Below are 19234 nucleotides of genomic sequence, written 5' to 3'. Positions count from 1 at the left end.
TCCCCGGCGCGGGACCCCGATCGCGGCCCTCCCGGCGCCGCCATGAGCCCGGGCCCTCGCCGCCGCCGCCTTCCTGCGAGCAAGCCGGCGGCTGCAGCCCGGCCCGGGGGCCCGCCGGCGGGAGCACGGCCCCGTGCCCGGGCGCCCCTGACCGGCTGCCCCCCCCCGCCCCGCAGAGGAGGAGGAGGTGGACAAGATGATGGAGCAGAAGATGCGCGAGGAGCAGGAGCGGCGCCGGAAGAAGGAGATGGAGGAGCGCATGTCCCTGGAGGAGACCAAGGAGCAGGTGCGCCGCGGGGGGGGGCCACGCGCCCGCGACCCCTCCTGGGGCGTCCGGGCGCCCCGCTGACCCCCCGTCCCGTCCCCGTCCCCGTCCGTCCTCAGATCCTGAAGCTGCAGGAGAAGCTGCAGGCCTTGCAGGAGGAGAAGCACCAGCTTTTCCTGCAGCTGAAGAAGGTGCTCCACGAGGAGGAGAAGCGGCGCCGCAAGGAGCAAAGGTGGGTGGGGGGCGGGCGGGGGGGGCAGGGCCCGCAGGCATGAGGGCTTGGGCGCAGCGGAGTGGGGGCGGGGGGCCGCGGAGGCCATGCTGGCCTCTGCCCGGCAGCAGAGAGCTGGGGTCATCCGGGGCAAAGGGTGGCCTTCGAGGGGAGAGAGCGGCCCTGTTGGAGCCAGCCCGAAGAGTCCAGCCTTGGGTCCGCGCAACGGGAAGTGCGCCTCGAGGATGCACGGGCGCCGGTGCCCTCCCACCCATGCTCCCCGGCGACTAGTGTACCTAGCTGCACCGTCTCTGACATGGAGGGGGATTCAAGGACGCTGGACGGGTGCCCATGGAGGCCCGGCTCCTGCAGGGGCCGGTCACCTCCTTAATGCTGCCCAAGGCAGGGGTCGCCGCTGCATCTCACAGCAGCAAATTCCAGATGGGCACACTCCCGTTTCAAGGAATCATTCCGTTCGGTGGTTTTACTCTCCCACTTTTCAGTTTCATGGGATGACCCCACTGGGTCTAGAGATCTAGAGAGAGAAGGTGCTCTCTCTCCCTCTCTTTCTCATTCTCTCTCTGCATACATTGCAAATTTTGTACACCTCTGTTCATCTCGCTCAGCCTCGCCTTTCATCTAGACTAAACGGTCCCAGATTTCATAACCTAATCGACACAGTCCATTGTTGGGATCCAGCCCCTGCTCACCCTGGTGGGCCCTTTCTGTGCCTTTCTAGCTCTGCATTGTTCTTTTTCACACGCACCCCTGGATTCTGCTCCCCGATTCTAGTAACTGGCATTGCCACGGATTGAGCAAGGGGCCTTCTGAGTGAGAAGCAGGGGCTTAGCGCTGAGCCACACCCCTTTCCCCATAGATTAGGCACGTTTAATCATCTGGAGGAGACTAGGAGCAATCAGGTACCGTAGTCCAGAGTAAAAGCGTATTTGCAAACTGCAGAAGGCAGCTGCCAACCATACCCAGGAGGCGAGTACTCTGGCCTTCCCGGGAGGAGAGGCCGACTCGGCTGGGGGCTTGTGTGCACACACAGAGCCCCTGCCCGGAACTATGTTCTGACACGCTTCTGACACGGTGGGTGCCAAGGCGGGGGGCAACGGGCCGATGTCCCCTCAGCGGGAGGGCCGCTGGCTGTCCGTGCCGCCCTTCTGCCTCTGACGGTCTCCCGGGGTCTCGCGTTCCTTCCTTGCTGTCCCCGCAGTGACATGACGACGCTGGCCGCCGCGGCTTACCAGCAAGGCATGGCTGTGCACGCTGGGTCCCACCTCCTCAACATGCAAGGTGGGTCTTTCAGCAGGGCGGTGCGCCGGGGGGGTGGCTGGCGGCTGGGCCGGGAGCCGGACGGGGGTGGCCGGTGTGCTCGGGTGCGGGAGAACAGCCTCCTTCCTGTGCAGGGAAAGGGACACCCGCACTCCCCTCCTTCCTCTTCTGTTCGCGGCCTCTCAGAGGGCAGCTGGTTTGCACGCGCTGCCGACCATGGCTTGTTAGGATGGGCCGTGGAGCGTGAGCAGCCCGTGAAGAGAAGCCATGGTCGGTCAGGTTATGAACTCTGGGCGGTGGAAGCCATGGGGTGTCCGTGCATGCACACGAAGAGCATGGGTCGCTCATGGCTCGTTCCACCACGCAGCGGAGGGGGCAGGCAAGAGTGAGCAGAGAAAACTGCCAGGGGACAAGCCAGCCCTCTGGGCGCCGCAGAGTCTGGTGGGGTAGGAGGAGGGAGGGGCCAAGGGGCCAGCAACCAGATAACCCAGGAGCTGGAAAAACTGCCTGTGGTTTGCTCGAGTGTTTGGGAGCTCAGTCATGGGTAAGGGGCTAATTAAACCATGGGTGGTTGTTACATGTGAAGCGTGCCAGGAAGTGCACTTCGCCTGGTGTTGCCCGTCGCTTTCCTTCCATCTGTGGGGCACACCCATGACTGAAAGCCCAGAATTGCTCTTTTACAAGTCTCTGTTTGACCAAACTTTCATCCAGCCCATTTCCAAAGGCCTCTAGCAATGAGGACTCGGTCGGACCGCCAACCTAGTCTAGGAGGGCGGCTCCAGGGCTTCGCTGCTCCTGGGCTAGGAAGTTTTCCCGGTCTTTGCGGTTGCGGCAGAAATCCTTTTGTCCCACCCGTGGTAGAAATGGAGAACAAGATTGTCCCCATGGAGCACCCCCTTGGGTGGCTTGAAGGAGAAAGCCGCACCGCCAGCAGGGTGGTGCCTTATGACCGGCTGGACATTGGGCTCCTCGAGGCCAGATTGTCAGTTCTGGCTGGCAGCAGCGCACCACGGTTTTGGCTTGGCGCCACATCCACGGGAGCCCTCGGGCTTCAGCGCTGCGCCTTCTGCACGTAAAGCAGGTCTTTGGGCTGGGATCCCTGCGCCTCTGGGACTGCTGACGTGCCGGGTGGGAAGGGGGAGAGGAGTCGTTTGGGAGGTCTGACCTCCTTCGGGAGGCGTCTCCGTTCCACCACCTGAGTGGTCTGGTCTGTGGCGGAATCGACGTCTCTGTGATTCCCACCTTTCCCTTCCCCACAGGGAGCCCTGGGGGGCCCAGCAGGCCTGCCACGCTGATATCGGCGGATCGAGCCAAGCAGATGTTTGGTCCTCCGGTGATTACGGTAAGGAGGCTGCGTGTGCCGTGCAGAAGTCACGGGCGAGCAAAGCATTTATTGTAATAGAGTCGGAGTATATGTGTTATTTCTGAAGCAGGTGAAACGTCCACTACTTTTTGTAGATTTATTAGTCTAAATCCCACTTGGAAAGCGCCAGGTGATCCAGACGAGGGGCATTCACATGGATAACTGGGAAACGCTGCTCAGTCTTTTCTGAGCCCCGAACATTGACTTCCCTCAACCACCCAGGTCTTGGACAGTACAGAAATTTAATAAGATCAGTGACTAATCCTTAGGAATGTGCTCTCTCTTTTCTTCCTGGTTTCTTGGCAAAGGCCGGCATTAGTAATGCCTTGAGGGAAGTTTCGGAGGGGGGGGTGCCCACAAGCTCCCTAAAAAACACATTTTCCTAGGAACTGGTTGTCCTAAACTCTCCTTCGTTGTTCTAGCCAGATTCCTTTTCATAGATTCTGTGGGGCCTCCTGTGGCTGTGGAAGGTTCCCTCTTGTGGGGAGAGTGCTCGACTCCCATGGGTGGCCCGAAGGGAAGCCCAGGCAGTGTTCAGCCAACACAGAGGCCCACCCGCAAGCGTCGCGGGTGGGCTGAACCTGGTGTGTTGCTGAGCCGTGGGTCGTTCTTGAAATGCGGCCAGTTCCGGTGTTGGCCGAGCCCAGCCGAGAGAGCAGAGTGTGGCGAACGACCCCATTCGAGAGCGGTGCACAGGTGCTCCTCCCGGGCCGTTGGCGGCTGAGAAGCCACTTTTAGCGCCGCTGGGCTCGCACGGCAGGCTCACCCGCCGTTCAGCGGCACCCCGCACCCAGCCCGTGTCGTCTGAACCCGGCCCCTGCTTTGGAAGGCAGAACCAAGGGGAGGCGGAGCGCACCTCGGGGCGCACAGGCAGCCGGTAACGCTGCGCGTCGCTTCCGTCCGCAGACGCGCCACTTTGCCACCCAGCAGGCCTTCCCCGCCGGCACCCCGGAGCACGGGCAGTACCAGGGCAGCCAGCCGGGACACAGCCCCTACGGGGTGGGCCAGGGCCAGCACACGGTGCCCGTCAGCTACGCCAGCAGCCCGTCGATCAGAGGTGACCGCGGCGGGCGGGCGGGCGGGCGGGCGGGCGGGCTTCTGGGGGCCCCGGGGGCCTGCAGGCTTGCCCCCCGGCTGCGCCGCGGGGAGGAGCAGGCAGCAAACGCAACAGGTGGCACCTCGCTTCCTCTCCCCGCAGGCCCGTCTGCCTTCCCCGCCATGCAATACCTGTCCCAGCAGCAGCCGCCTGGTTACGCCATTCACGGGCACTTCCCCACCGCCCAGCCAGGTAAGCCGAGGTGCCAGGTAGGGCTGGAGGGGCAGGGAGGCATGCGGGTCGGGGCGGCCTGGGTGCACCCAGGTGGGACTCTCGCTCTCCAGCGTCATCGCTGGCGCCGTCGTTTTCGGCGCCGGGTGAAGACCTTTTTATTTCAGCAATATTTTAAGAAGTTTTAATATTGTTTCCTATATGTTTTTAACTGCAGCCAGTGTGGGCCGGTAATTTATCTATGTTATATTTTATGTTATTTCATTTATGTAAGCCGTCCTGGGGCTTTCGCGACAGGACGGCATATAAATATTTTAAGTAAATAAATAAATACATCCCACCTCCAGGAATCTGGCCTGAATCCGCTTTCATCTTGACAGTGGAGGCCCAGTCTCTCCACATCCTCCCCCACCCCACTTGGGCTCTCAAGGCGTTGCTTCTGGGACCCCCAATATATGGGAGCAGGTTCAGGAAAGAGAAAGGGCGGGCCAGGCCTTCTGGGGGCCAGAGCCTCGGCTTTGCGAAGGAGAAAGCGGCGTCTCCGCAGAGGCCGGCCCTGCCTGGCAGGACCGTGCCAGGAGAGGCCTGCACAGCCGAGCAGAGGAGGCAGGCGGAGAGGGCTTGGAGCTTGCAGTCCTGCCCTCGGGATCTCGAGCGCCAGCTGCCCACGGCGGGATCTTCGGAGCCCTGCTCAGACGCTTTGGCTTTTCGCGTGGGCTGGACCCACACGTCCCTCCGCCCAGACCAAAGGGAGCCACGGCACGCTCTGAGCCCGTCTTTCCGCCCCTTTCCCAGGGTAACCACCCCGTGCCCTTCCACACCCGGTCGTAATTTCTTCTCCGTCGGCTGCTCTGGGATGTGCCGCGTGTGTTTCTCAGAAAGAGGGTGTGGGCGAAGGTCTCGGGCAGGATTTTTAGCTCGGCAGGGCAGTCAAGGACAGGGTGTTGGAGGATGCTTTGGGGGTTGCCATGGAGCCGGGCGGCAGCCTCCCCAGGTGTGTTACGGAGCAGAGCCCTTTGCTCGAGTGCCGCGAACAGCCCCCCCCCCCCCGCCTGCTCCTTGCCTTTTATTTTTTGCGCCAAGGTTGTTGTTCCATTGGCAGAACTCGCCTTAAATCAGGCTGAGACTTGCTTGGGAATCGACTCATGCGTTGAAAAGCGCTCGTTAGATCCCAGCCTGTCCGGCAGCTCCGCTTGGGAAACATCTCTTGGCCGCCTGGGGGGGGAATTGGGGCCCTGCAGAGCTTTCTGGGGAGACCGGCCAGCTCTGCCCGCTTCCTCGCAAGGCATGGGGCGCCCTCAGTGGGCGAGGGTGCGGCCCAGAATGCACCAGGCCGAGTTGGTGCAGGCGGGGGCAGGTTTGGCCTGAGACGGTGGGCCGGCCGGCCTTTGTCCGACACAACCGGAAGACGACGATCCTTGCACACGCCGCACGCGTGTCTTCGTCTGCCCGGGCTCGCTCTTCCTCCCGTGTCTGTCCAGGTTTCATCCCCCCAAGCACCACCATCCCCCTGCAGAAGCAACTGGAACATGCCAACCAGCAGTCCGGATTCACTGACTCGGTGAGTTCACGCCCAGCGGGTTTGCGTGTCCGGATTCTTTACACGCTGCCTTTGGCCCGCAAGGCTCGCCAGGGGCTTGCGGGGGAGTCCCAAGAACCGGCGTCTTTAATAGCCAGTCGCAAACCAAGCGGCTGAGGGAGAGCCCCTCAGGGCAGGGCTGCCGCGGTGTGTGGCGCCCCAGCCCTGGGGGCCGATGCAGGCGTGACTCAGCCCCCCGCCAGGATGCTGTCTGGACGCTGGCAGGCGGAGCGAGCGCCCCGGTGCGCAGAGGGCAGCTTGTGTGGCCCGCGGGCTGGCTCTCCACGGCGGCTCGCTTCTGCTAGCTGGGGCGGCCCATTCGCCACGCGGGCTGGGGAGGGTGGGCACTGCAGTCTGACGCAGCTGCAGCGAGCCAGGCTCGTGTTGCTGGATGTCCAGCCGGGGCTCGAGTGGGGAAACAGTCTGGCAGGCGAGGCCCGGGCCGGACGTGGCCTGAGCGCCTCGGAGCCAGCGCTGCGGCGTGTGATCCCTCTGTCCCCGTTCTCGTTCCTCCAGTCAACCCTCCGGCCGATGCACCCGCAGGCGCTGCATCCCACCCAGGGACTCCTGCAAGCTCCCCAAATTCCCGTCCAGATGCCGGCAGCCGCCAAGGTACGCGCCGCGTCGGCAGGGCCCACCCCCCACGCACTCTGCACACCTTCGGACGCCGCTGCACCCTGCCCAAACCGCAGCGCGCCTCCGCCCTCGCCGGGCTGTCGCAGCTCCCTGTACGTGGCACAGTCCTGCCTGGGTTCTGCAGCGGGGAAGGCTCATGCACGGCTGCTCCAGAGGCCGCTATGTGGCGCGTCGGCCGGTCTCCCTGCGTTTTTACTTATTTTCCCATTTCGGCAAGGGATGGGCTCACCTCTCTTTTCTCCCTCCCACCGCAGCCCAGTCTGGCTTACACCCACCCAGCACGGCCAGCTTCGCCAGGCAGCTTCTCGCATGGGAGTGCCCCACAGCAGCCCCACACGGTAAGTCTTGTCACGGGGTGGGTGGATGGCGGGACGAGCCCAGCACGGAATCCAAACCGGGGCTCAGCCTGGGCACGTGAAGGTCATTGCCAGAGCGGCAGAATGGAAAGAGCATTCTAGAAATGGAGCGTTAGAAATAGAAGTCTGTTTCTGGAATTTTTAAACAACAAGCTTCCGTGGAATATATCCCCCCAGAAAGGGACCACAGGTGGACTGCCTTCTCTTTATGAGACAGGGAGGGTGGAGTAAGCCAGAACAAAAGCCATGCCTGATGTTGCCCCGTAACCCCATTTGAACAGCATCCCCCGAATCCGGGGTGAGAGGGCGAAGCGCATGCGGGGCCGGTTGGTTTGCCAAACTCCGGCGGGGGGAGTTCTGCCGGCGGACCCGAGCGTTCCTCCTCGGCTCCGCCTAGTGCAAGTCCCAACGGCCCTTGCCCGGAGGTGGAGGAGGCGACCTCTTGGCACAGCAGTGCTTTCGTGTAGGCCAGAGCCGGCGCTGCCCTGTGCCCGGCGGGCTGCCAAGAACCCGTGCAGGGGGGCACCGGGCCGCCGTGCAAAATGGTGGCAGTGAGAATTGCTAGCGTTCTTTCCTTCAAGCTCTCTCTCTCTCTCTCGCAGTCTGGCTTCCAGGCGTCTCCCCAGACAGCACCCCGGCACCCCTTCATACAGCACCCGCAGGGGCAGCGCTTCTACCACAAGTGAGCCCGGGTTCCCTGGCCCGTCGCTGCCTCCGCTGCCCCGGTCGCAGCGTGAACAAGGAAGCCGCTCCGTGACTGTCGCTTTGTTCCTCCCTCGTTCTGCGCTGAAATGCTATTGCGAAAGCAGATTGCACTCCAAATATACCTGGCGGAATTCCTTTTGCGTGGTGTTCGTTTCGTGTGTGTCCTGGCGCCCGTCCGCAGCAGCTTGGCGTGACAGCGGAAGGGACAGCCGGGCCCGGGGGGGCTGGCCGGGCAGGCGGCATGCGAAGGGAGGGCAGCGCCCCCCCCACCCTCTGCTGCCGTGGTGTGTGATGTCCCTGCAGAACCAGCCGACATTTGCCTTGATCGCCCGGCAGGGCATTGGGCCCCTTTGGCCAGATGGGGCGCGCGGAGAACGAAATGGCCTGGGAAACGCAGCGAGTCCCTCGGGCGCTTGAGCCTCGAATGGGAGGAGAGACTGGGCTGGGCATTCGCTGAGTGGGACTTTCCCACGGGAGCCGAGGGCCCCGAGGTCCTTCCCGGTGGCGCGTCCTCTGCCCACACCGCTCTGAAGGGGGCTCTTCTGGCCTGCCCTTTTAGGTCAAGCAAACAGACCATACGGGGTCGGCCTGAAACGGGCAGCATGCAGGCCGAGCCGTTCTGTCGTGGCACTAACATTCGGGACAGGACGGGCCGTACGGAGAGGCTCTCGCCAGCCAAGGGTCAGCCGCACGCCTGGCTCTGTTTTAGGGAGGTCTGCATGGAACACGCTGCAGCCGGTTGCAGATGTGGGTCCAGCATGGAACCAACCACCCAGGAAGAAGTGGGGCAGCGGATCTGAACCCAAGGGCAAGCAGGCCTGGCTGCTCTGCAGGTTAGGGCTCCTCCTGCACGGGATGGAAGATCTCCCGGGCCCCACCGACGAGTGGTCCACCTTGGCACCCACCGCCCTGCCTGCCCCAGTCCAGCTGTTCTTGCCTGCAACGGAGCTGAGCCACGGGCAAAAATCTTGCAGCCTGACCGGTGCCTGCAGAGTTCAGGTTTTCATGCACACAAATGCATTGTCAAGTTTCCACGTCATTTCTGGCTCGGAAGTCCGTGGCTCCCACTGGGCATGCACCGTTTCTAAGCAAAATACGGAGGGCTTTGTACTGCAGAGGCCAATACCCGACTGCTCCTTGCTTGGTGTGGCCATCTTCAGCCTGAAATACGCGTCCGGTGGCAAAAGCGGGCAGAGGCTGAAGACCTGGTGCCCCCCCAGCCGTGGCCCCTCTGGCTGCGTGGCCCTGGCAGGCTTCCAGGGGACTGAAGCCGCCGCGCTTGACGTTCACTTACCCTAAATTCCCCGCCCTATCTAAATGATGCAGCCGGAGACGGGTTTTCATATTAAACTTGTTTTATTGAGGTTGATTAACAAATGTGTTGGATTAACAGGGGAGGGAGGCCACAGCGCTGACCTGTGAACAGCAGAGGAGAGTAAATATGAACCAAGGAGACAGGTGGGGCGCTAGCTGGTCACCCCAGGAGATCCCTACCTGGAACAGCCTTTGGGTGGAGATACAGGTACCCAGCAGGAGGGGAGGGAGTCGTGCGAGGGTTGCTAGCTCCGGGGGGGGGGGGCTCCGGGGCAGCCGCAGCTCTGTGCGGGGCAGGGCCGGACATGACTGCCGGGGCCCGGGTGGCGCCAGGGCAGAGGGCAACGCGTGTTCTGACCAGACGGCCACGAGCGGTCGGCTCCCGCTGTGAAGAGTGCACTATGCTCCATGCCTGGCGGGGGCCTCCCCCGCGCTCCCAGATGGGGGGGCCCTCGTGCTCGAGGGGGGATCGGGGGGGGGGCTTAAGCCAGTTCAGCAACCAGAGCAGCGATCCCAGAAAGAAATGTGTAATGGGTAGCCTCCAAGCACGGGGAAGGGGGCCATTGGAGAGAAGGGACTGAATTGCAGCAACCACCAATGGGGGGGGAGCATCTGACAGTGAAAAAGCCCCCCCCACCAACCCTCAACAGAAATGCTCACAAGAACACACACATTTGTTTGGGCTAAGAGTGCGACTTCTCGGTTCGCAACAGTTATTTTGCTCAGTTTGCTGTTCCTGAAAAGGGACAGCCCCCCCCCCAACACCACCACCTCTCAATAGACGCATTAAAACTAAAAAAAAAATTAACACGAGTCTTTTGCAATGTTTTGCCTCCTTCTAGCAGTTTAAATATTTTCCTTTAAGTGCAAATTCTCAACTTCTCTTGCCAGAAAACAGCTGTAGTGTTACTGGCACCCGAGAGAGGGAGGGGACTGGAAAGCTGCGGAAGGGGCCAAACAAGAAAATAATGAGGGTACATCAGCATCCAGCTTTTTTTCTTTAAAAAGACCACGAAATAAAAAGTTTCTTTTCTTTTGTTTAATTCAAAAGGGTGGGGTGGGAGGATTTTGCTTTTTTAAAGGAAGGGGAAGAGAAAAAAAAAGATTTGGGTGGTTTGGAGCCAAATCTGACAGTCTGCGGGTTGCGCTCCTCTCTGGTTCACAACAGGTTGGAGCTGCTGCCGCCGCCGCCGCCGCCGCTGCCGCCTGAGGAAAGGAGGGGAGGAGAGAAGGGGGCTGAAGGGGCAGCTCCACTCAAGGGGCGGCAGCAGGACCTGCCCCTCTCCCACAGCTGCTCGGCTCCAGGCCCTCCGGGACTCACCTGTGGCTCCCTTATTTAGCCATAGCCTTGATAGCAACAGCCGCTTCCTCCGTCATCGCAGACAGTACGGTGATCTGCGGAGAGAGCCGGCGGCAAGGTCAGGGGCCACCGCGTGCAGCGCCAGCTCTCCCCCGAGACCCCCAGAGGCGGTGCCGGCCGGCCGGCCAGCCTTCAGGATCACCTCTCCGACCCAGCTCCTGCCCACGCGTGCCAGGGACGGTCCCGGCCATCGGGGCCAGAGCCGCTCTCCCGAGGAAGCGCAGGCGCCAAAGGAGCGGCAGAGCGGAGGGCACGCGGAAACGGGGCTGGCTGCTTTGCCGGGTGGCTTTCGCACCACGTTACTTTTGCCGTTTTAAATTTGCCTTTTAATTATTTCTGGCCACCTCTGGCATTACTGAATGGATGGAGTGCGGCAGCATCACACGTGTAATCCGAGAGAGGCGCACGGCTCCTACCAGGATTTCCTCGCCACAGTCGTATTTCTGTTCAATCTCCTTGCCCAGGTCTCCCTCAGGAAGGCGCAGATCCTCCCGGACTTCCCCACTGTCCTGAAGCAGGGAAAGGTACCCATCCTGGATCCCAATAAGCTGTAAAAACATTGGGGGAGGGGGAGGAGGAGAACCGTAACCTTGGGGCCGGCCCGCCGGCCCACCCCCTCCCCTGAGTGGCGACCTCCTGCCCCGTGCCGGCCAGGAATTGGCGTGGCGGTCGCACACGGCACTTAGCATTGGCCTGCAAAGGCCGCCGGAAGTGGCTCCCCCCGGGGCTGCATCAGCCCCCGCTTCAAGGGCGGCGAGGTCGCTGTGCTCTGTCCGGAGAAGTGGGGCGTGGCAGCTGGGGAGGCCATGCTCCAGGCGGCTCTCGTGCTCCCCGGGCCCCCTTCACATGCCAGGCCCTGATTCGGAAGGGCACATCCACCAGCGCACGGCCGCCCTCGCAGACCCCTCCGCTGCACGGAAATATTCTCATGCAAAGTACCCAGAGCCCGTCAGTCACACGAGGAAGCCAAGCCCTGCTTGCACAGGGGGCGGCGTGGGTGCAAACCGGCCTCACACCCACACAAACACCCTGCGTGAGCCGGGCTCTGGACAGAGAGAAAAGGGGCCAGAGCCCACGGAGCCGGGCCAGGGAAATCTGGCAGGTTCCCACTCTCACCCTCCGTATGCCAGCCTCTCTCCCATGGCACCCAGGTTTCAACACGGCGGATCTGGCGTACAGCAACCACTAGCCACCACCAGCCTTGCCGCCTGGGGGGACGTCCCCCCCAAAGGAGATGCCCATCTGGGCAAGCCGGGTGGGGAGCACTGGCTGGAAGGGCATCTCTGGAAGGAGGCGGGCCCGTCTGGTTTGCCACCACCCCGGTGCCTGCAACGCTGCAGCTGCCCCAAGCCGGGGGGGCCGGGCCCCGGAGGAGCCACGCGGGCCACGGGTGCTGTGGCCCACGGAGGTGGAAGCACACGCCTCCTCGCACGACGTCACTGGAAAGCCGCACTGCGCGTCCCACCTCTAGGGTGCTCTTGCCTGAAAACGGGGGCCGCCCCAGCGCCATCCACCTACCTGGAAGTCATTTCTCTTAATGTTGGGCACATCCATATTGTGGGTTGAAGGACAGATATCTTCATATTTTTTCCCAGTGAAGATGTCTATGCCAACAAGATGCACCTAAGGGGGGCGGGCAGAGGGCGGAAGGGACGCGTGAGTGACGTGGCCAGCCGTGTGCACACAAACACGTGCCCCGAAGCCCTGAGGCACCCCAGCGAGGGAGGGCAGGAAGAGGAGCGCGCCCGGAGGCACCGCCTCCCTGTCCACCCGGCGGTGGGGGAGCAATTGCGGCACGGAGGGACACTTGTTGGTCACCGAGCCCAGGTGGCTTCAGGTGCCCTCGGCCAGACCACGCGCCTGCTACCGGCCCCAGCGCCCCGGCACCGCTTTATCAGCCGCCTCTGCCTCGTGCGCCTCGTGCCTTGCACGCCCGTCTCCTGGCTAAGCTGCCCGCTCCCTCGGCCGGTCCCCACCCGCCTCTCTCCTGGCTTCTCCCTGCCCTCCGAACGCCTTTCCGCAACACGACACCCTGCTGAACCCAAAGTGATACCAATGCCCACCAACTCTCAGGTCTGCATTTCTGCTTCGGCAGGTAAGCCGAGAGACTTGCAGAAATCCCAGAGCTGTTTCTGAGCCCGAACTCTTCCTGTGGCTATGCGAAAAAGCCTCCCTGATTAAGAATTTCGTTTAAAGTAGGCATGGCTCTCGGGGGGGGGGGCACAAAAATACATTTTTGTCTGCATCTGGACACCTTCTTGCCCTCTTTCCCAGCACTGGCTGCCAGCCCACGTTAGGTAGGAAGCCTCCCAGACCAACGGGCTCAAGGGCCGCAATGGTTCAACGTGTTCACGAGAAATTCCCCACCCAACCTCCCTGCAAGCTGCTAAGAGAAGCAAACTGCCCAGGTCTTTTGCAATGTCTCTTGTCCCAACTCTGGGCTGCGAAGAGACCATAGAAGAAAGAGAAGCCGGTATGCCGTAGAGGGCGGGGGGTGGAAGGATACAGAGGTGGCAGCAGCGGAATGAGGAAAGCCACCAGAAGAGATCAGAACAGGAGTGGGAAAATAAACTTCCCCTCACAGAGCTTAAATTGAGGTATTTTGTCCTGCACATTGTTTCAAATGGATCAGCACAAATGGACGCATAGAAAAAGGGGTGGGGTGCTCCTGCGCCCGACCCCGGGGGCACGATTCCTCTGTCCCACCACCCTGCCTGACTCTCCTCTCAGCAGCTTGCCAGCCCTGGCCGGCCTTCGCAGGGGCTTTCTAGGGACTGTCCATCTGAGGGCTTCTTTGCAAGGCAGGCAAGCCTGCAGCCAAAAAGAAACTGCATTCGAAACTGTCACTGCTTCATTAAGTCTGGGGCATTTCGCGCTCTTCTCTCTGGGAGATGTCAGAAACAGCCTCTCGGTGTGAACGAGGAAATGCACCATCCAGACAGTGTGTCCTTTCTCCTCTCCCTCCTCCCTTTCTAGTTGGACCGGTCAAATGTGTGAGCGTGCAAAGTCACGCAACCAGCGGCTGTCGCAAGTGGCACTCCCACCCCAATGCCTATTACGCACGCACGCGGCATTTTAGAAGCGGTGTGTTTTCCTAACCTAGTCTCAGCAACGTGGCTTTCCTTCTGTACCTAATATTTTATCATATTCTGAGCATATGGCTAAGTTTGTTAGTTTTCGGTTGTTGACTTGACTGTGATAGGATTATGATGATTTGATTGCCTAGAAAGTATTTAAGATATTGCATAAATTCAATAAACATCAATGGGTCGGGGGTGGGGTCCTCCCTCCCTTTTTCTGGGTACTGGCAAATCTCGGGGGTTGTCCTGTGTGTGCTGACAGCTCCTTTAGCCACAGCTCCTTGAGCGTGGCAAGATGCGAGTCAGGAAGGCGGGCATACGGTCACAGTCAAGGAGGAGCACACGCTGTGGGAGAACGGAGAGGGGCTCCTGGGGGCCCCCCATCTATCGTGACCTCCAGCATCACCGCAGCTCTCAGAGGAGGCGGCTCACCAGGCGGGGAGAGGAGCTGAAGTTGCCAGTTCTGCTGGCCACAGTCCTCTGGCCCAGGACGGACTTGCTCTCCCCCCACTGAAGAGGCTGTGTGGGGCAGCCATCAGAACGCCCCACAGAGGGAAAGGCTCAATCCCCCTGCCCGCCATGAAGCAGCCGGTTTAACAACTAGGCTCACACGCTCAAGCAAGGGGGGCAAGCCGGGGGCCTCTTTTCCACATGCCAATGGGGCGCCACCTCGTTGCCAGAATTGCTTGAGCCGCACATGAGCCCCCGTGTCACCCAAGCCCCGAGAGAGTGAGCAGCGGGGGCAGTTTTCAGACGATCCCTGAGCCCTAGGACATGCCGTGGGTTCTGCGGTGCCCAGGAAGCCCCCTGCCTGCCCCACCTCACGGGCCGAGACGTGGCGAGCACCCACGGCACGAGTCCCGATGCGTGCATGCGCCACCACGTGGACCCAACCCATCCGTGCGCACTGGAGAGCGACCGTCCATTTCACCGGGCACGTGACGCAGGGGAATGCCCACACGGGCCGCAGTGGGCTGGAGGACGCGCGAGGCAAGGCATCCAGCAGCCACGCTCACCATCTCCACGCAGCGCGGAACAGGCTCACGCCGCCAGCGGCTGCCCCATCGAGGCTCCGGGCGCGACCCTCCCACCCGCTGCGGGCTGCGCGCACTTACTTTGGCATGACCGTGCTTGCCGGTCTTGGAGGTGGACATCTCCACAATCTTGCAGGGACGCCCTTTGAGCACCACAAAGCCGTTCTTGCGGAGAGCGGAGCACTGCATGGGGAAAGTGGCGGAGGCGCCGGCATCGCCGGTCTCGAAGTCTAGGTCATCAGCCATGGTGGATCAGATGTTATGAAAACTGCCAGGGGGGAGAGAGAAGAATCTCAGCGCTTGGGCTTCAACTGAGCTGGCTCAAGTTCCCCGCGTTCTCTTTAGTCACAAGACGACAGCAGTAGGGAAAACGCTGATTGCAGCAGACACATGGGTGGCACGGAACATGGACTCTGGTGTGCTACATGCCATCCCGACAACCCCGCCCCTTCTTGAACAAAGTTACGTTTCTATGCACGCTGGCTGTGAAGTGCGCGTCAAAGCCATGGCTGCACGAAAAGAGAAAGCTGACCAACGTGGAGCTCAGGAAGCTTACACGGTAAGACCTTCCATGCTAAGAGTTTTCAGGAGGTGTTTATGCCTGCAGTCATGAAAATACCCAGTGGCAATGAGTTCCACAGGTTAATCAGGAACGGCCAGAAGTCTCCTGTAGTGCCAGGCTTGGCCACAGGGCTCCATGCTTAAGGCTTAAGTGAGGTGAGGGAGAACACCTGCACAGACTGCCAGGTCAACACACGTGCCCAGCATATTGCAGCTGGAGAAACAAATGAGCATGGGCAACAGGTCAGAAGAATCCAGAAATGCAGTAGGTGGGCTTTGCATAGCAAGTTGTACTCCACCAAGACCTAAAGCTTGTCCTGTATATCAACCCAAGAGAAGGAAAACACAGCAGCAGCAGCAGCTGGACTAATGCACAATATTCTCACGTGGTGCGGAAGTGGCACTTAAACATCTTTAACACGTGCTCTGGAAAACCACATTTTGCCCTAGCACTGACTGCTCAAAACAGAGTGGACGTTCACCAGTGACGACGACTCGTAACGATTTACTCCAAGACTACAGCCCACGCGCCTTTACCACCCGCTTTACCGAAGCCCTTTGCAAGGCTGCCTCTCGCCCTTGCCCTGCGCAGTCACCCAGCCAGCCTGACTCCTGCTCTGTGCCCGACAGGTGAGCTGCATCACGGACAATTCCCCAAGAGTCAAAGGTGGCAAAGGTGGAGGATCTGAAGCCATGAAAGAAGTCTCAAATGTCAAAGAGATGCAAGCAAGCACATGCTAGGAGCTGACATGCACAGGCCATAGGGGAATTTCCCCCAAAATATATTTTGTCCCCAGATGTAGAATTTGAAATCTCGCAATGCAACTGTACTTGGGGGTGGGGGGAGAAGAAACACAAGCCTGTTTCTGCTTTTATCCTCTCGACAGAAAACTCTGGCACAAACAGCCTCGCACCACAAGGACCCTGCTATTTTGGAACTGACCCGCCATTTAAAAACAGCTACTCAGGCCCTGAGCATCTAAATCAGTAGCAGGGTTCAAGCACAAAACTCTCCATCAGGCTTAAAAGGTCTTGAGAATGTTCTCCGAGGGAAGTGCAGTTGCCACGCTTCGTGCCCAGCAGACGCTGCGTAACTCTCACGCAGGAAAACGCTGGCTTAGCGCCTGCACTTCAGGAAGACCGGCACACGGTGTGCGCACACGGGGGCCCGTTCGACCGGCGTGGCTTGCACTCCGAGAACGCCTCTCTGCGGGCAGCGGGAGCACTGACAAAGGCCGGGCCCCATCTTGTGCAGGCAGCACGTGGCTCCCAGGTTGTCCGGCATCCTTCCCATCTTACATCAGAGCTGGAAAAACGAGATTGGATTCCGGAGGAGGTGCTGCGGGCTCACCCTAGCGTTAAGACAGAGCGGAGACAGCGCGCCTCAGCCGGCCGCTGGGGCACGGGCCCTGCCTGCCTGCCTGCCTGCCGGCCGCTCCAGGCCACGAGGAGGGGATGGCTCATTCGCCCTCCCCGCGGATCGGCTGGGCCCCCCCGCCCCACCTCCTCCAAAGGCAACTCTCAACCTGCATGCGCTCGGATACTTGATGACAGCAACTGCTAACGGCAATAGCTCATGCGGGTGACAGCCGGCGGCGGCAGCAGCCACATCGCCCTCGGGAGCCCGGGAGCACCCCCACCACGTGCTTCCGATTTCGCCTGCGACTGAGGAGCGGGGGGGGCTGCGGGTGAGGCAGGAAGTTTGAGCCCACTTGGGGCGCGGGCGGCAGCCTCTGTGCCACATGTTCGAGGGAGACTCCCTCTTCTCCTGCCAGCACCGAGCATGATTCAGCTAAGCCGCCACTGCAGAGAACCAGGCTCAACCATGTGGCCGAGGGAAGGCGGGGGGGGGGGGCTCAGAAATATTCGGGAGGGAATTTCCGCTTTACACTCAAGTGGGGAGCGCTGCCCCATCCCCGAGCCGCTTCGAAAGCGCCTGCGCAGAACCGTCTCAGGTGCGGCGCACAAACTGCCCCCGGGAGAAAGTGCGCTCCCCCAGCGACTGAATCGCCCCCTTCTCCATCCACGCAGACCCCGCCGACGAATCGCGAGCACTTTCTCGCTTCCTCGCGCATGGTGCCCAGTCCCGACACCCGGAGGCAGCCCGCTCCAGAAGCAGCCCCCGCAGCCAGCCAGCCAAGCGCCCGGCCCAGTGCACAGCCAGCCTGGGGTCTCCATTACGCAACGAGCGCCTGGCCGCCACCGCCGTGGTCATCCCGGCCTGAGCCAGAGGCCAGGGGCAGAGGGGGAGGAAGGGCTGCTGCCGAGCGAGCGGGATCCTCCATCGGGGAGAGCACGACTCCTCGCAAGAGACGGCCCACACGCCCTCAGCTCGCCCTGATCCTCCCTTTGGGGCTCACCGTACCCACGGTGGTTAAGGTCGACGCTCTCGCATTCCAGACAACCTTGCCTTCCTTACAGGGGCCTCTGGCTCCTTCTGCTCCAAGTCAAGCTGAAACCCGGCCCGTGTCCCGGGAGACTGACCTGCACCCCCCAGTGGAAGAGGGGGACCCCACCAACATCCACAAAAGTGCGTGCAGCAAGCTGGACCACGCGGCACCCACTCGCCTTATGCAGGAAAGGGAATCCTGCCTGCGCTGCCCAGCACTTAAGCCACTGCACTGGCACACAGGGAACGGCAGTCTGAGGCATGAATACACAATAGCTACACCTTCACACGGTAAGCCATCTTTTCACGTGCCTTGAGCAACCGCTTGGGAGCCCCCGTGTCAAGTCAAGCCACCTCCTACCCTGCACCCTGCGCGCAGAGAGAAACAAGCCCACCCAGCAGCCGCTCCTCCTCCTCGCCAGGCCACTGGAAGCCCCCCCACCTCCCCCCCCACCCGCTCCCCCCCCTGTGCACAAGTTCCTGCCGTGCCCCCCCCCCCCAGCCCAGCACCAAGACGCCTTTTCACTCACACCTCCTTCCTCAAAGGCAAGCCACAGACTCCAAGCACATCCAAAGCAACATGGGAAGTGAAGTCCTAACCATCTGGAGTCCCGGATTGGGAAGGCTGCCCCAACCCCTTTTCGCACCTAGTGGCCTACTCACTGCCAGGGCACACCGTCGCCTGCCTTGGCTCCCGTCCCCCAAAGTAAACCCTCACAAAAGCCCCAGCACTAAATAAAGGCCCACAAAACCACACGGCAAAGAAGCCCCGCTGCCATCCTCCCTCCGCACACGACGCTTCCCAGAGGACAGAGAAAATGAATGCGTTCGCTCCTGATCCAGCCCGTTCAGACAACACCAGAGCCCCTACGTTCACAAAGGCAAGCTGGCAACCCGAACCAAGAACCCCCGCAGTCCTCCCTGGAGGAACCCAACCCCGCCAGACTGGACTCCCCCGGACTCGCACCCCCCGGACAGCATCGCAAGGGGGGCCCCGGCTGCAGCTTCCCTCGTGCCACACCTATGCACAAGTTTCCCGTCCGTTCGGCCTGGCACAAGCCGCACACATCCCCCCGCCCGCCTGCCCGGCCTCAGCCCCACATTTTCCCCATACACGGGGCCCTCCATTGCTGCAGCCACAAAAGCTGCCCGGCCCTTCTGGCGGCGGTCCCGTCACGGCGCGCAGGGCAGTCGCTGGGCAGCCTCTCCTCCCCGTGCGCTCCGGGCTGCAGTTCCCACGGCTCCCGGGCAGGAGGGCGGCCGCAGGCCCGAGCACCCGGGGGGCATCAGGCCGGGAAGACCGGGAGCAAGGGGCAGGCCTGCCAGGCCCTCCCGCATGTTTCCAAAGTGTAGGACTGAAGCCAAAGGCAGCTCAGCCCCGGCCACCGGCCTCCCTTCCAGCGCGGGGGGGCGCAAAAAGTTTTCTGCACTCCGAACCAACTGGGAAGCCCCCCCCCCGCGCCCGGCAGAACGGGCCCCTCCCCCTCCCCCCGGGGCGAGCCCAGAAACCGGCCCACGCCCCTCCCTCGCGGCAGCCCACCGCGGCCCGTGCCCCTGGGGAGGCCCCCGCTCCACCGTGCAGCCGCCTCGTCATCCCGGCCGGCGGGCGGGCGGCTTATCCGCCGCACGAGATCCGCGCGCCGTCGCCCCCGTTACACCGCCCCAGGCAGCCACCCCCCGCCGGGCCAGGCCAGACCAGGCCAGGCCGCGGCCCCACGGCCGCCCCCGCCAGCCGGGAAGCTGCCCCCCTCGGCCCAGGCCGCCGCCGCGGCCTCTCCCGCCCCGCCGCGTCCCAGCACGCGAGCGCCGCCGCCGCTCGTCACCCACGGCGAGGCG

At 61.9% G+C, this 19234-nt stretch overlaps 2 protein-coding genes across 3 annotated transcripts in view; one reads left to right on the top strand and one right to left on the bottom strand.

The window, feature by feature from the left end:
• Positions 1–178: 178 nt before the first annotated feature.
• GPS2 (G protein pathway suppressor 2) lies at positions 179–7795 on the top strand. Its single transcript, XM_044417272.1, has 10 exons — positions 179–286; positions 385–497; positions 1696–1775; positions 3014–3096; positions 4024–4174; positions 4316–4405; positions 5866–5945; positions 6480–6575; positions 6854–6937; positions 7558–7795. Exons 1-10 carry the CDS (start codon positions 197–199, stop codon positions 7639–7641), a joined length of 951 nt encoding a protein of 316 aa, XP_044273207.1. The 5' UTR covers positions 179–196; the 3' UTR covers positions 7642–7795.
• Positions 7796–8997: 1202 nt separating this feature from the next.
• Positions 8998–19234, bottom strand: part of EIF5A (eukaryotic translation initiation factor 5A) — a 10684-nt gene continuing 447 nt past the window's right edge. For both annotated transcript variants that reach the window (XM_044417217.1, XM_044417216.1), the window contains exons 2-6: positions 14530–14716; positions 11853–11957; positions 10751–10882; positions 10296–10369; positions 8998–10180 (exon numbers count right to left, since the gene is read on the bottom strand). In XM_044417217.1, the coding sequence (XP_044273152.1) occupies positions 10307–10369; positions 10751–10882; positions 11853–11957; positions 14530–14694 (465 nt within the window). In that variant the 5' untranslated portion in view covers positions 14695–14716 and the 3' untranslated portion in view covers positions 8998–10180; positions 10296–10306. The remainder of the gene's footprint in view (positions 10181–10295; positions 10370–10750; positions 10883–11852; positions 11958–14529; positions 14717–19234) is intronic.

This window comes from Varanus komodoensis, unplaced genomic scaffold, assembly GCF_004798865.1.
Source record: "Varanus komodoensis strain SLA01 unplaced genomic scaffold, ASM479886v1 scaffold87, whole genome shotgun sequence".
Lineage (NCBI taxonomy): Eukaryota > Metazoa > Chordata > Lepidosauria > Squamata > Varanidae > Varanus > Varanus komodoensis.
This window is presented reverse-complemented; position numbering and strand designations above follow the sequence as displayed.

Bases quoted from the DNA above. Each gene is read 5' to 3' on its own strand.
- GPS2 (XM_044417272.1), top strand. From the start codon at position 197: ATGATGGAGCAGAAGATGCGCGAGGAGCAGGAGCGGCGCCGGAAGAAG. The intron at 287-384 runs GTGCGCCGCGGG...GTCCGTCCTCAG, and splicing joins TGGAGGAGACCAAGGAGCAG to ATCCTGAAGCTGCAGGAGAA. The intron at 5,946-6,479 runs GTGAGTTCACGC...TCGTTCCTCCAG, and splicing joins AGTCCGGATTCACTGACTCG to TCAACCCTCCGGCCGATGCA.